General features: G+C 38.0%; 1 protein-coding gene across 1 annotated transcript; it reads right to left on the reverse strand.

The window, feature by feature from the left end:
• Positions 1 to 11,265: 11,265 nt before the first annotated feature.
• On the reverse strand, positions 11,266 to 14,096 carry LOC124973085 (induced myeloid leukemia cell differentiation protein Mcl-1-like). Its single transcript, XM_047537259.1, has 2 exons — positions 14,078 to 14,096; positions 11,266 to 12,223 (listed from the first exon to the last, which is right to left on the reverse strand). The coding sequence occupies exons 1-2, from the start codon at positions 14,094 to 14,096 to the stop codon at positions 11,754 to 11,756; spliced, it is 489 nt and encodes a 162-aa protein (XP_047393215.1). The 3' UTR covers positions 11,266 to 11,753.
• Between the last annotated feature and the right edge of the window lie 876 nt (positions 14,097 to 14,972).

Raw genomic sequence — 14,972 nt, forward strand, 5'->3', positions numbered from 1 at the left:
TTTAAGTTAAAAAGAATTACAAATTGGACATGGCACACACCTGTAATTTCAATTACTTAGGAGGTTGAAGCATAAGGATCTGAAGTTCAAGGACAACCTGGGCAACTCAGAGACACTGGCTAAATAAATAAAAAAGGGATGGGGACACAGTCTGAGGTAGAGCTTACCTAGCAGGTGTGAGGTTCTGGGTTCAATCTCTAGTGGGGGAAGGGGAAGCTATAAATCACATACACTGTACTACATCAACACAGAAAGATTAGTCATACACCAAAATGTTTATAGTAATTTTATCTTGGTGGTTAAGATTATATTTGACTTTTTTTTCCTTTTTATACTTACATTTCTGACTTTTCAACATGTGTTTTCCCTCTGTAATTAGAATTTATTTATCACAGATGAAATTTTCCTCTTGACACATTTTTAAAGCTTTATATTTTAATGACAGTTAAGATAAATCTTCAGAATGTAATATGTTGTTACACACAAGCACAATTTTTTATGTCTTCCCATGTCCTTGACAATTATATGACATTCTTCTTAGTCCAGTACAAGGAAGACAATTTAATTAAAAAATCATAGGACATGTCAATTTCCACTGAATATCAACTTCAAATTAAAAATTGTGTCTTGAAGGAATTTTGTCTTCATAATCTTGATATCTACACTCAAAAGAGGTCGACTTTTTATCATTTATATTCCCCCACATAAATACCTTTATTATTAGTTCTTATAAAAAACACTGAGGATAAAACTTTCATCACTAAACATCAAAACCTGGGTGGAGGGAATCAGTGGAAAACATTTGCTTTTTACTAAATAAAATTAAAGAATACCCTTACAGTTTCAAAAGATGCAAACATATTTTCCAACTGCTGGCAATTTAAACTTAACTTCATTTAACCTAGAAGTTCTCAAGCACTTGATGTGGGAACTGCCCAGGAAGTGTGCCAAATACAGAAAATCATAGCCCTAGTGCTCACCTAGGGCACTCTTCAGCAGGTAGAATTCCAAACGACCAGGCCCTTTTAAGTGAAATAGCAGGGCAGAAATTAGACTTAACAAAAGCCTTCTCTATAGAATTGCAAAGTGTCCCAATAACTCTGAAACTAAATTCTCAATGTAAACAATGGTGTATCAGAGAATTACAATTTCATAACTCTTACTCATTAATTCATCTAGTCTTCTCTGTAGTATCCTTCAAACATCAATACAAGTCAACAAATCACACATGCAGGGCAGAGTAAATAAAGTCCAAAGGCACCTGTGCCTCATAAGACAAAGGCATTTCCGATTCCAGGAGAAAACAGACAGTAGATGTGACCCCTCATATTTATCCATTGGAAACAATGTATCCTAAAAATAAATTTCTATGTCAACAGAACAAAGAAGTTTATAAATAAGAAGGAATGTGGATGTGTGGGAAAGACAAGAGGAAGTTTCAGTAAGTTAAGTACCAAAAGCCAGGAAACAAGACAGAATGAATGGTAACAGGGCAAGGGAAACAGAATAAACTAGGAACTGGATGAAGGGAAGAGCTTTATCCTGGGAATCCAAGCAGTTGAGAGAAATGAGTAGCTATTAGTAGGAACTGATGTGAGCAGAAATGCAAACTGGAAAGTGAAATGATTTCAACTTAAATAAGAAGGGGAAATCTAGACTAGATCAAATGATGTACAGAACACATTCTGGGCAGAGGCAGATGGTATAAAGATGGAAAACAATAAACTGCTACTGAATAAAGAAAATATATTAGACTAATTTCAAAAATAAGGATGATGAGGCAAGAAAAAGAAAATTGCAGAGATGAGAGTAAAATGTTATGAGAATTTTGAAACAAGATGTTAAGTAGTAGGAAAGAAAAGAACTCTGAGCAAAGTCTACACAACAAGCCACATCATCTAGTCAATAATAGTACAGTTAGGTCAGATATTACATTATTATTTGTGAAGTATAATAGTGTATATTGTTCTATGTAGTAAGGTACCAAATACTGAATACAGTGTAGTTTATGTAATAAAAATGTAAATTAAATAAACTGACAAGGTGACAAGAGGCTTAATAGTGCAAAAACAGAAAAGGCAAAAATTAAAGAGGAAAAGTAAAAGAGAAAAACAGGACAAAAAGGAGGACAACACAGGAAAATCAAATTTACTTAAAAAAAAAAGAAGAAGAGGTGTGAATGCACACTGAGGGACCAATCAAAAGGTGCCAGTAGTGTAAGGGTGCAAGGAGCCAAGTGAAACCTGAGGGAATCTTGACAGCTTCGGGGTTCAGAAAGTGAGTAGATTTAGAGTGTCCAGAAGGGTTCCTGAAGATAACAATAGATAACGATGTAAGGGAGCGGTGGAATGAAGCAGAGGGCCTCGAGAGGACGGGGTAAGAGAAGTGCAAAAATGCTCTTCAGTGGAAGCTAAAGTTAGGAAGCTGGCAGGTCCAACAAATAGAAAAATGTGCGGGACAAGAGATGAGGACAGGATGGGGGACAGCACTCAGCGACAGGGCACTTGACAAACACTAGAAACAAGGGACCAGTGACAGGGCACTTGAAAAACACTACAAATGAGGGACCAGCGACAGAGCACTTGACGAACATTAGGAGGGACCAGAGACCGGGATGAGAAAGGCAGCAGAAACAGTGCAATCTGGGGGTGAGAAAGCAAAGACAAAACCCCAAACTATTCGCTGGGGAAAATAGGTGAAAAAAAATCCCCAAACAAGTACAAAAGTGGAAGGAGGGACCGCGGCCTGAAAAGGGTGGGAGGGGAGTCAGGGAGGGCAGAGAGAGGCAGATGTGCCCCATCATCCATCCCCAAGACCGTGTCATAACCACACTCGGCAGGAACCCCGGCCGGGTCAGGCCAGGCCGCAAACCTACCGCCTCCACTTGAACGAGGTCACACCCTCCCCCTCCCCAAATAAAGGAAGCATGGAAGAGAGGCAGGGACCGATTCCTCAGTCAGGCGTGACCTTCTCGGGCCACCTGAGTCTCGCTGCCCCATCCCCACATCTGGGGTGAGGGCCAGGGAAACCCCGCCCCCTGGCCATTGTGTGTTTACGAAGCAAGGAGCCGCATGACAGGGAGGAACACCGGGACCATGCCCACCAACCACCCCGCGCGGAGCCGACAGCAGAAGATGGCCCAAGGCACCAGAGCCCCCGACGCCGCCTCCTTCCCCCAAATAAAACACCAGTCAGTCGAGCGTGGAGACTCGAGGGGCAGCTGGGTGACGCCGGTACTCACCTCCTCTGGAATGGCGGGATCCGCAGCCGAAGAGGCCGCAGCGCCAGCCTTCGACTCCATGTCCCCGTTGAACAAAACCTGGCTCTGCTCAGCGCCGCCATCTTATAACCGTGAGCCCGGCTGAGCGGCCGCCAGCTGGGCGGGAAGGAGGAAAGGCGGAGGGCGGGAAGAGGCGGGGGCGGGGGCGCAGGGGGCGCGGGGAGGGGCGGCGTCGCCGACTGGAGGGGGCCTGGGCCGCCTCAAATACTGGCCCGGGCCGGGCGTAGCGGAGCCTGAGAGGATTGGGGGAAGGACGCGGGCTTGCGGGCGGGTGAAGGGGGCGGAGAGAACGGGAAGTTGCCTGGGCAACGGCTTCACCCGCGTGTCACTAGTGTGACGTCACCGTGGGTGCCTGACGTCATCCGAGGAGTGCCTTCCCGCCATCTTCAGGAAGAGGGTTCCTTTCCCTCCAACCACCCTACCGCTTGCACGTTCCCTCCGTTCTGCGATTTCCGTGGAGCCAGTTTCCTACTTTCTTGCCATCTCCTGGATACTCAGCCTGCTCTGTGATATGGATTTACTAGTAGAACAGGGGTGGTGTTTGAGGAGAATTTGAAATCCTAGAGGGAGGAAGGCGGGAAAGCCCCTACTACTTGTTGTTTCCATTACAGTGAAAGTCTTGGTGTCCGAAAAATAAGACCTTAAAGCCCAAGGTTGAAACATTTAAGCAGAATTTCAGAAATATATTTAGAAACAGCTAAATTGTCGGTATTGTGCTTAAACCCTTTCGTTAAAGGACTCGACCTCTTAAGCTGAGTCCAAATGAAACTTTTAAAAGTTTTTTTTTTTTTTAATTTTTCATCGTTGAGGAGAGTATGTTTTCTTTTAGTGTGGTGTTCTTTTTCTGGAGTCATTCATTTAACAAATAGTAGAACGCTTTCCATATGCGCTAAGGCCCTGTGCAAAGCACACATCATTCTAGGCATCTGAAGCATCATAACTAATCACTTCTATTTTGAAGAACATCAGTCCAAATATTTTACATATTTTGTGCCTTTCATGAATGGAATATTCCGAGACAGACTCTGTGCAAAATATATATATGAAAACATTTGAGAGAGGAGAAGTAAATTCTATTTGAGAAGCCCAGTTACAGAATGAAATTAAAGAAACGCTATTCATTGTTAACAATACATTTAATCTAAAGGAGGAGTAATGAGAAAAAAATTATCTTTATTTTTATTTTTGTAATTAAAATACTTTTTATTTTTACAGACACTTTAGTTTTACAAACTGCATTTTGATTCATTATACGCAAAAGGGGTACAACTTTTCATTTCTATGGTTGTACACAATGTAGATTCACACCATTCATGTAAAATCATACATATACATAGGGTAGGGTAATAGTGTCTCAGTCTACTATCCTTCCTTCCCCCACCAACCTCTGCCCCATTTTCCTCTACACCATCCAAAGTTCCTCCATTTTTCTCTCCCATCTCCCTGTTATATATCATCATTCACTTATCAGAGAAAACATTCAGCCTTTGGTTTTTTGGGCTTGGTTTATTTCACTTAGCATGATATTCTCCAACTCCACCCCTTTGCCAGCAAATGCCATAATTTTATTCTGCTTTATAGCTGAGTAATATTCCATTGTGTATATATACACCACAGTTTCTTTTTCTGTTCATCAATTGAAAACTATCTAGGTTCCACAATCTAGCTTTTGTCAATTGAGCAGCTATGAATATTGATGTGGCTGCATCACTGCAGTATGCTGATTTTAAGTCCTTTGGGTGTAAACCAAGGAGTGGGATAGCTGGGTCAAATGGTGGGTCCATTCCAAGTTTCAGAAAAGAAACTTTTAAGGAAGGGACATTAGAAGGGAGAAGTTACTGATGGTATGTGATCACCAAAATAACCTAATAGTGAAGTCATGAAAGATGGAAGTGAACTCTTGCCTTTTTGTGCTTCCCATGATGGGGTAGAGAGAGGGTCACCAGTGACCTCCTATTTGTATTTAGGATGATTCAAGAGATGACTGTCTTACTTCTGAAACAGGATGTCCGACTCTTTGGGTTAGGAATGAGCCTGGGAACTGATGCATACTCTTAAGATGAGAGAGAGAATGAGACTATCAAAATACTAACATTCCTCTACATTGAAAAATACTACCCATCAAATGAGTATGGTATGCTTACTCAACTTTGTTGTATGTTCTCTTCCAAGCAAGACAGTTTCCTTAAGCAGTTAAATTTAAATCTAAAAGTGCTTTGGCAAATATAGAGTAAATGAAGTTGATCATAGGGACAATGTCAGCAAGTTGGGCTAGTGTGAAGGACCCTTCTTCTTTTATCATAAGGACATATTTATGAGCAGACTGAAAGAGCACCATTAAACAGGGAACCCCTTGACAAGAAACAAATGGCAAGTTTTTTGTTTTATTCTGTCTTATTTCATTTTTTAAAAAATAAGCTCTTAAAATATTATATCATTATTATATTTCTTATAACTTTAAAATTTCTAAGATTTTTCTCATTGATTCAATTTTAAATGATAACTTTATGTATCAGCATCAATCTATAGAACAAGTATCTTTTATGATTTCTTCTCCAAGAGATGACTGGTCATAGTCATTCAATAATAATTTTATTTTATTCAATATTTTATGAACTTGTCTTCAAATTCTGGATGTATCTTATTTTCTTAGGCCATTCTAAGGTCCTATAGTATCCAGATGAGAGACAACAAGAGAAGCATAAACTCTGGAGTCCAAAGATCAAGATTGTAATGTCAGCATGTCGCATCTTGGCTATATAATCTCAAAACTGGTAAGCTATACATTCCTGTTTGTTTTTTTGTTTTGTTTGTTAGTATGCAGAAGGAAGGTGATGCCAATCCAACCTACCTATCATTGTGAGCATCAAACATTATAGTTCTGCCGTTTGCAAATTGTAAAATTACTCTCTCACTGAGAGTTCAGACAAGGCATAGCAAAGATAGCTTATCTGAGTTCCATGATGTCTCAGCTGAGAAAGCTGCAATGCCTGGGGTGTCTTGGTGACTGGAGACTGGAATACTCTGATATATATTTATTACCATGACTGGTAGTCAATACTGGGATCTAAGCTGGGGCTTTCAGCCATAATTCCTAAAAATAATCTCTTCATGCTAGCTTCTTCCTAGCTTGTGTGCCTTGGGGTTGTCAGACTTCTTACAAGGCAGCTAAAAACTTCAAATGCTAGTATTCCAGAAAGCAAAGTGAAAGCTATATTCATTTTATGATCCAGCCTACATCACTTCTGCTGCATTTTGTTGGATACAAATAAGTCCCTAAGTTGGTTCAAATTCACAGTGAGGGGATATAGATTCCACCTTTTGATGAAAGAAGTGCCAAATAATTTTCAGACATGTTTTAAAACCACCACAGGTCTTGTTTAGAATGAGGAACTGACTACTCTGCAGAACTAACTACTCACTCTCCTCTGCTCCCAAGATTCTATACCCAATCAAATTCTTACCCTTCATTACCTGAAATCACTGATATATCTCAGTATGCATATGAGCAAGGCTTTACCTTCATATTTCAGTTTCTGAAGCTTCCACTGCATGCAAAAATAAATGTAGGTCCTTTTTGTTGGACATAGCCTGTCTACTCCTGGATACTTTGCCCTAAATCACAGTGCTGCCATAGGCAATGTCGACACACTGAAACTTTCCATCCCAAACAGTGTTCCTGGAACCTGTGATGAGTCAAGCCAGACTGCAGTCTACACAGAAACAGAGAACACCTCCCTTTTGTTGTGGTGTGGGCCATGTGAGCATCGAGATAGTGTCATCTTGCATTCTAAGTTCTTACAGACATTTTAGTAAGCATGATGCTTTTAGGTTTTGCTCACAATCCCATTTTCCCCTAAGGTAGTTGTGTATTTACAGAAAACTGGAGAACAAAATCTAGATTAAAAGAACAACTCAGAACCATTGCTCTAGTTGATGACTGAAACATTGTTAAGAGCATTGCTTGCTGTGTCTGACCCTTTCTCCCCTGGAGATGTTTATTTTCAACCAACATTTCTATCTTTATCCTACATTCTAATAGACACTAGATAGTCCCATCAGTAGGCCAGACCTACCTAGCCAGGTCTGATCCCACATCGATAATGGTCAACTACTGAGAAACAAGCATCCTCCCAGAGGCTTCTAGAGTTACAACCAGGTTCACTGATGTGTAACTGATCACAATTCAATACTTTCTCAATCAAGGTTATCATTATGAATAAAATTCCATATTGTTTAATACTTACTCTCTAAATCTATTTAAGTGTGAATAGAAAATAGAACTATAGAGTTGATTCAGAACAAATTTCTCATTGAGAAACCCTTGTAATTATCTCTGTGGAATTCTAGATTCTTGTTAAATACTTTAACAATGGGTATCTCAGTAATATAGTACATTCAGCTGTCATCTCAATTTTCCAGACTTTCTAACTTTTTCCCATGGAGGACTTTGCTTCTAGATTGGTTAAATTTATTAGGATATTATATTCCTAACTTTTAACAAAGAATTTTTATATCAGAATGTTATTTTCTTATGACATCTTGCTTATACTACCCTTGAGTATGTTAATAAGATAGAATTCTTTGAAATATTCTTTGTGAACTTGTTATTTTTTATTGTTAGTTTCTTTAAAGTTTGCTTGTATTGTAAGGTACAGTAAGCTATATACTGTATGTTATCTTTTGGAAAAAATAGGGGGGAAACTATACATAGTATTAGAGGAGATTCCCCTCTGCAGCTTTTCTCCCTCTCATTTCAGTTATCTGTGGTCATCCATGGTCTGAAAATAGCTAATGGAAAATTACAGAAATAAACAATTTGTAAATTTTAAATTACATGTCATTGAGTGAAGTGATGAAATCATGCACCATCTGACTCCATCCCACTGGGATGTGAATCATCTTTTTGTCCAGCCTATCCACACCATATATGCTGCCTGCCTGTTAGTCACTTAGTAGCTATTGCAGTTATCAGATTAACTGTCATAGAATTGCAGTGCTAGTGCTCTAGTAACCCTGATTTTACTTAATAATGCCCCTAAAGCACAAGAATAGTAAGGATGGCAAATTAATTTCAGTGTATTGTTATAATCATTCTATTTTATTATTAGTTTTGTTAATCTGTTATGCCTAATTTTTATATTAAACTTTATCATAGGTAAGTATATTAAGGAAAAAATAGAATAAAGTTTGTTACTGTCCACAATTTCAGACATTCACTGGAATTCTTGCACTGTGTCCCCATGGGTAATGGGAAGGAGTGTGTGTGTGTGTGTGTGTATTTAATAGAATGAAATGGATGGGTAAGAACTGAGTGGAGCATTGGAGAATGGAAGTGAAACTTCTGAGTCTATATTTTAATATATTTCTGTTTTAGTCAGCTTTTTCAATTCTGTGACTAAAAGACCTGACAAGAACAATTTTAGAACAGGAAAAGTTTATTTGGGGGATCACAGTTTCAGAGGTCTCAACTCATAGACACCTGGCTCCATTCCTCGGGGTTTGAAGTGAGGCAGAACATCATGGAGTGTGTGATGGAGGGAAGAGGCTCATATGATGATCAGAAAGCAGAGAGACTCCAGATACAAAATATATCCTCGAAAGTCACACCCCCATTGCCTCCTCCAGTCTTACCCTACCTGCCTTCAATTGCCACTCACTTAATACCCACGAGGGGGTTAATTCACTGTTGAGTTAAGATTTTCATAACCCAATCATTTCACCTCCGAATGTTTTTGCATTGTCTCATGCATGAACTTTTGGGGGATACCTAATATCTAAACTATAATAATTCATGAGAGAAATACATTAAGAATTTCAAATTTATGAGATAAGTAAATAAGTTTAAAAACCTAAACAAATGAACCTAATTTTATATCAAATTGAAAACATAATTGCACAGAGAAAATGATTAAATCAAGTATCTTTTTTTTAAATGTGTGTGACACTGGGAATTGAACTCAGAGCCTCATACATGCCAGGCCTGTGCTCCTTCACTGCACTCTATCCCCAGGCCCTCAATTTCTTTGAATGTAGTTTTCTAACTGTAGTGTACCATGTAGAATTAGCTAAACTGCAACAGTGTCCCAAAATTCTCTTCCTTCATGTAAGACCTACTCAGTCATTCTTTAAATATACTCCCTGGAATGATCAAGAGAAAACTCCCTTCACCAAAGTTGATAAGAAATGCAGTTAAGAGGGTAACTCAGAGATGTTTTTTGACTTTCCCCTGTAAGCCAGAACTGAGGATGAGAACTGCAACCATTTCAATGGGACACACATTTAACTCTGTGGTGAAGGGCACCAGATTTTCCTGCAGGACCCTACATCATGGAAGCTGGGGTTAGAGTCCAAAGCAGTGAATCTGACTTGTTATGGTCCCACCTCAGAAGTTCCAGTCCAGCATCAGAAACAAGTATGGAACAAAGGAAGTTGAAGACTCCCCAATGATGTCATATGTGAATTTGAAGTAGCAGAATGACCACAAACATACATGTGTGTACATGCTTTCATGTGCATTCTTAGCCTTCCTCACTGAAAGACATGCTTAGAAGTAGAAATAAATATACCTGGTGCCTAGACCTTGATTTTGAAATGCGATTCTCCACTAAAAGTAACCAGATCTCCTTTGAGAAATGCCTGATTTCAGATCTAGAACAGGAAATATATAAATTGAACTTGCATAGGATGATCCTTGGTAAACTCAATAGCAAGACATTATTAAAGACTAGTAGGTCATGTCAAAAGGAGCAAACTACAAGAGTCCCACTAGTGTGATATGGAACACTTGGAATATAAGAAATAATGACAGTAACACCTTGCAATGTATTTAATTTTAAAAAATTCACAAGTGCCTAGTGATGAGGGGTGGGAAGAAAGAGAGGGAGGGAGAAAGATATGGAAAGAAAGAGATGAGATGGGGGAGTAAAGCTCTTTAGAGATAGTGCTAATTAATATATAGAGAAAGAATGATAGATTTTTTAATAGAAAAAACAGTAAGTATTTCTTTTATTGATATATGAGGCTTAAACCTGTGTTTAACAAGCAAGCCCCATAATAGCACCATAGTTAGACTCTAACCTGCTTTTCCAAGCCATCATTTTACAACTTATTAAGCAAACAAGGGATCAAATATCTCTCATCCACCTGATGTTATCTTTTTATAAACAATGCTAATAAGTCCCACCTGGAACAGCTGAAAATCCTTCAGTAAAAGCTTTATAGATGAGCTCATTCACTCAGTTTAAATTTCACCAGTTAAATTAGGTCAAATGGAAGGAACTTAAATGAGTAGTTGTCTAATCAGAGCCCATTATTTTTAAGTCTCTAGCTTACCCCCACCCCTGCAAAAACAAAAACAAAAATAAACAAACAAAAAAAACTTAGAACTCCACTTTGACTCAATTATTGAAAATATACATATAACCAAACTAAAGGATTAATGTTCATTCCACAACTTTTCAATCCCAGGTTTAAAAAAAAAAAAAAAACTAAGGAATACTTACCAATACCAGATTGGAAAATTAAAGCCTGCATAGTTATGAATCAGATTTGTCCCACTACAACCAGGTTGCACACACTCACAGTTGATTCTGTAAATATTCTAGAACTGACCAGGAGAAAGTTTAGAATAGAAAAGCTATGAAGAAATAGATTCCTAACTGAAGAAGTTGTAGATTTCAAAGTTTAAATTCAAGACTTTTCTCCTTTTATGTTCACAGAAATATTTTCTCTGTAAAATGTATATTTTTACAGACAAATACATTTACAAGATGTTTCTGTCTTAAAAAAATGAGAATATTCATATTTGTAACTAGCTGAGCCTTTAAGTACTCTTGGCCATTACTATGCTAATAAACTAAGAATCATTCAAACCAAGCCAAAGTAGAACAGGTAAAAAAGTCCTGAACACTTGGATCTTCTATCAAGAAGTATACCTGGGAAAGCTAATTATAGAGGAAAAGATTCCCTTCACTTTTGCACAGTACTGAGGCTTCTAGTCATAGCTCAATTACTTGGAGCTTAAATCATTTCTTATAGGCCACTGGCATTGTTAGTGCTTCTCTTTAACACTATAGGAAATTAATGAATTCGGTGGGCATATTTAATGAATTCTATGACTAGCCTGGCTATTGGCCACTCTTCTGGTTCTAGACAAGGAAATTTAAGTTTTTCCATTTTTATCTTCACTAAATCTAACAGTCCTCCTCCATGGCCTCCCAGTTTGCTTGGTGCTGAAAGTGAACTTTGCTTCTTTCATACAGTGAACTCTTCAAGGGGGACTACTTTTCCCATGTATTTATTCTTGTTAGACATAATCCTCTTGCCACTTGCTTTCTGGCTAGGTTTCTAGAGTGAAACTCTTGGAGGTTACAGCCTGGGCAGCTTGAAGTCCAACTTCATAAATACATTTGATTTCACAGAAGTTTTGGTGGCTGGAGTTGGTTAAGAGTCAACTATTGCACTTACAAGGCTATCTTATTAAATATGCCAAACCAGCTCCTACTCCAGCAACACTTGCAAAAGCCAGCAGCACATTTCTGATGCCGCCTTCTAGGTCCTCTACATGTAAAAACTCCACAAACCCATCCCAGCCTCTTTGTTTGACCAGCCAGTCCCATTTTGTCCTTATGAGAACATCTGTGATACTTTCTGCTAAAGGTTCGATGCAGCTTTCTTGGTTTATGCTCTTCAAGTGTTTGGCCACAAAGGCACCAAAAGAAATTAGAGTCACAATCCTGCCCCAATTTGTTACTCCATCACTGAAAACATGGACCATCACTCGAGACAAAGATTTGACATCATCTTCGTTTTTGATGTCCAGTTTCCGAAGCATGCCTTGGAAGGCCATCTCATGGTTGCGTTGCACTCCGACCCCGACCCATCGTAGGGTCTCTAGCGCCTTCCTGCTGGTGGCCCCAGATCTGCCCATTGGCTTTGTGTCTGATAGATTTTTTTAAATGACCATTTTGAAGCCACCAATGTAATAATTACTTTAGGTCAGAACTATCAATAGTTGCTAAAATTTTTACTGGATGCAAACCACTTGGGGAACAAGACAGTTTCATGGTTTCATAATAGCATCACATAGACCTCTTATTCCTTACAAAGGGAAAAGTGTACTTTTACAACAAAAAATGTGGTACTGTCCTAATTAACCAGGGTATCAAATTTAGCATCACCAACAGGAGTACAATTCCACAATTATGTAGATCCTCATGTGATATACCTCTATGTAGTATTTAGGGCAAAAAATGCTTAACCTGAGTGTAACCACAAGGAAACAGTCAAATCCAGGATATGGGTCATCCTGCACAATGAATGACTCTAACTCTCCAGAATTCAGTCTCACTGGATTTGGGGCACATGCCTGTAATTGCAGCTACTCCAGAGGCTGAGGCAAGAGAATTGCAAATTCAAGGCCAGTTTTGGTAATTTAGAGAGACACTGTCTTTGGGGGAACTTTAGAATATGTAGAAGAAAATGAGAGGGAGGGGGTATGAAAAATGGTGGAATGAGACAGACATCATTGCCCTCTGTACATGTATGATTACACGAATGGTATGAATCTGCATTGTATACAACCATAGAAATGAAATTATGTACCCCATTTGTGTACAATGAATCAAAATGCAGTCTGCAAAAAACTAAAAGCTAAATAAAAATAATTAAAAAATAAAAATAAATAAAGAAGACTGGGGATGTAGCATTTTAGAGTTCCCCTGGATTCAATACCTAGTTCTGTATAAGGGGGAAAAAAATCAAGAACAAAGAAAATCCAAGACTAGGAAACTATTATAGATTAGAAGAGATTAAAGAGATTTAAGAACCAAATGCAATGCATGAAATTTATCTAAATTCTGGGTAAGAAACTATAAGATAATTTTTGTCCTAATTTTTGTTAAACTGGGGGAATCAAAATATACCATAAAGTATCAAATTATTTGAAATGATCAAATTATAATCAATATGTCAAATAATAATTAATTTAAATTAATTAATGTTAATATTCCCATTTTATGACAAATGATAAAGTATTTATCACTTCATCATTATGAAATATCATTGTCTTCAACTTTAAAATGGTTCAGATAAAGAACTACAAAGGTGAAACTGATTATAGTTCACTGTTAAGAGCATATTTCCTTATAAATTTTTAAATTCTTTTTTTAGATATTCATGACAGTAGAGTGTATTATGAAATATTACAAAAGTAATGAAAAATGTTGGTGAGGATGAGGTGGAAAATGTACACTCATACATTGCTGGTGAGACTACAAAGTGTTGCAACCATTTTGGAAAGCAATATGGAGACTCCTCAACTTGGAGTGGAACCACCATTTGACTCAGTTATCCCACTTCTTGGTGTATACCCAAAGGACTTAAAATCGGTACACTACAGTGATGTAGTCACATCAATGGTTTGAGCAGCTCAATTCACAATAGCTAATTAAGCTATGGAACCAACCTAGGTGCCCTTCAACAAATTAATGGATAAAGAAAATGTATATATACACAGTGGAATATTAGCCATAAAAAAGAATGGATTTATGACTAAAGTGCATATTTCTAATAGTACTCCACTCTTACAGATATCAGAAATTCTGTTACAGCTTTTTGTGTTTAATGTCTCTGCTACTGATTTTCAAATGCTTTGCATTTCCTTTGACTCTTCAGTATATACACAGTTCTATGAGATCTTACTTCCTACTTCACAGAGAAGATAGAAGCTTTAAGATGTGAATGCTTTAGCTTCCAGGTCTACCAAGTATAAATGTATTGCTCATTTATTCTTACCTCCTTTCCTACCTTGCATTGTGAAGTGTTGCTATTCTTTTTGTATTTGGTACAGTTGGCTGTTTCCTTTTTCTCAAAAATCTCTCTAACCTTAGAGTTTATGACTCTTCACACTCCTGGTCCATCTCTTAAAGGTCATGTTTTCACTTTTGTTTTTTAGATCTCTTCTTGGGGTTAGTTTTCACCATTTTCAATTGGCAGTATTAACATCAGACCCCATCCTTTGCTTGTTTCTTTTCTCACAGAGCTTGACTTAGTTCAGGTTGCTGTAGTACAAATCATAGACCAAATGGCTAATGAAAAGCATAGATATTCACAGTTATAGAGGTTGAAAGTCTGAGATCATAATGCACACGTGGTCAGGTTCTAGTGTGGGTACTCATCTGGTTTACAAACTGTCATCCTATTATATTCTCATGCATCAGAAAGAGAATGTAATAGTTCTCTCATCCCAAATAACCCTTCTCACATACTTGAAGTCATCTTTTATTTACCTTAGTTTGAGAGTCACATATGATGGTTATCTACATATAAGACACATATGAGCACATTCTATTGAATGATACTCGTGATGACTACTCTTGTGGATTTCAGGGTCTAGGCTTGTCTTCTGCAAAAATTTCTAGCTCACCCAACACCCTACACTGGTTTCTCTCCTCTGTTAGTTTTAAAGGTTTTAGCAAATGTAGGTAAGTTAGCAATCATCCACCCAATTATTCAAGCCATAAACTTAGAAATCATCCTTGAGTTCTCCAAATCATTACCCCCAAAAGATGTCCAAAATCTTTCTCCTTCTCCCTGTTGTCACTACTACCATACTTGTTTAATTGATTATTATCTCTTTTTTTCTATAAATAATAAAAATTTAATAGAAAAATGTTATTTCTGTGAATAA

This window comes from Sciurus carolinensis (assembly GCF_902686445.1).
Source record: "Sciurus carolinensis chromosome 14 unlocalized genomic scaffold, mSciCar1.2 SUPER_4_x, whole genome shotgun sequence".
In the NCBI taxonomy this organism is placed as follows: domain Eukaryota; kingdom Metazoa; phylum Chordata; class Mammalia; order Rodentia; family Sciuridae; genus Sciurus; species Sciurus carolinensis.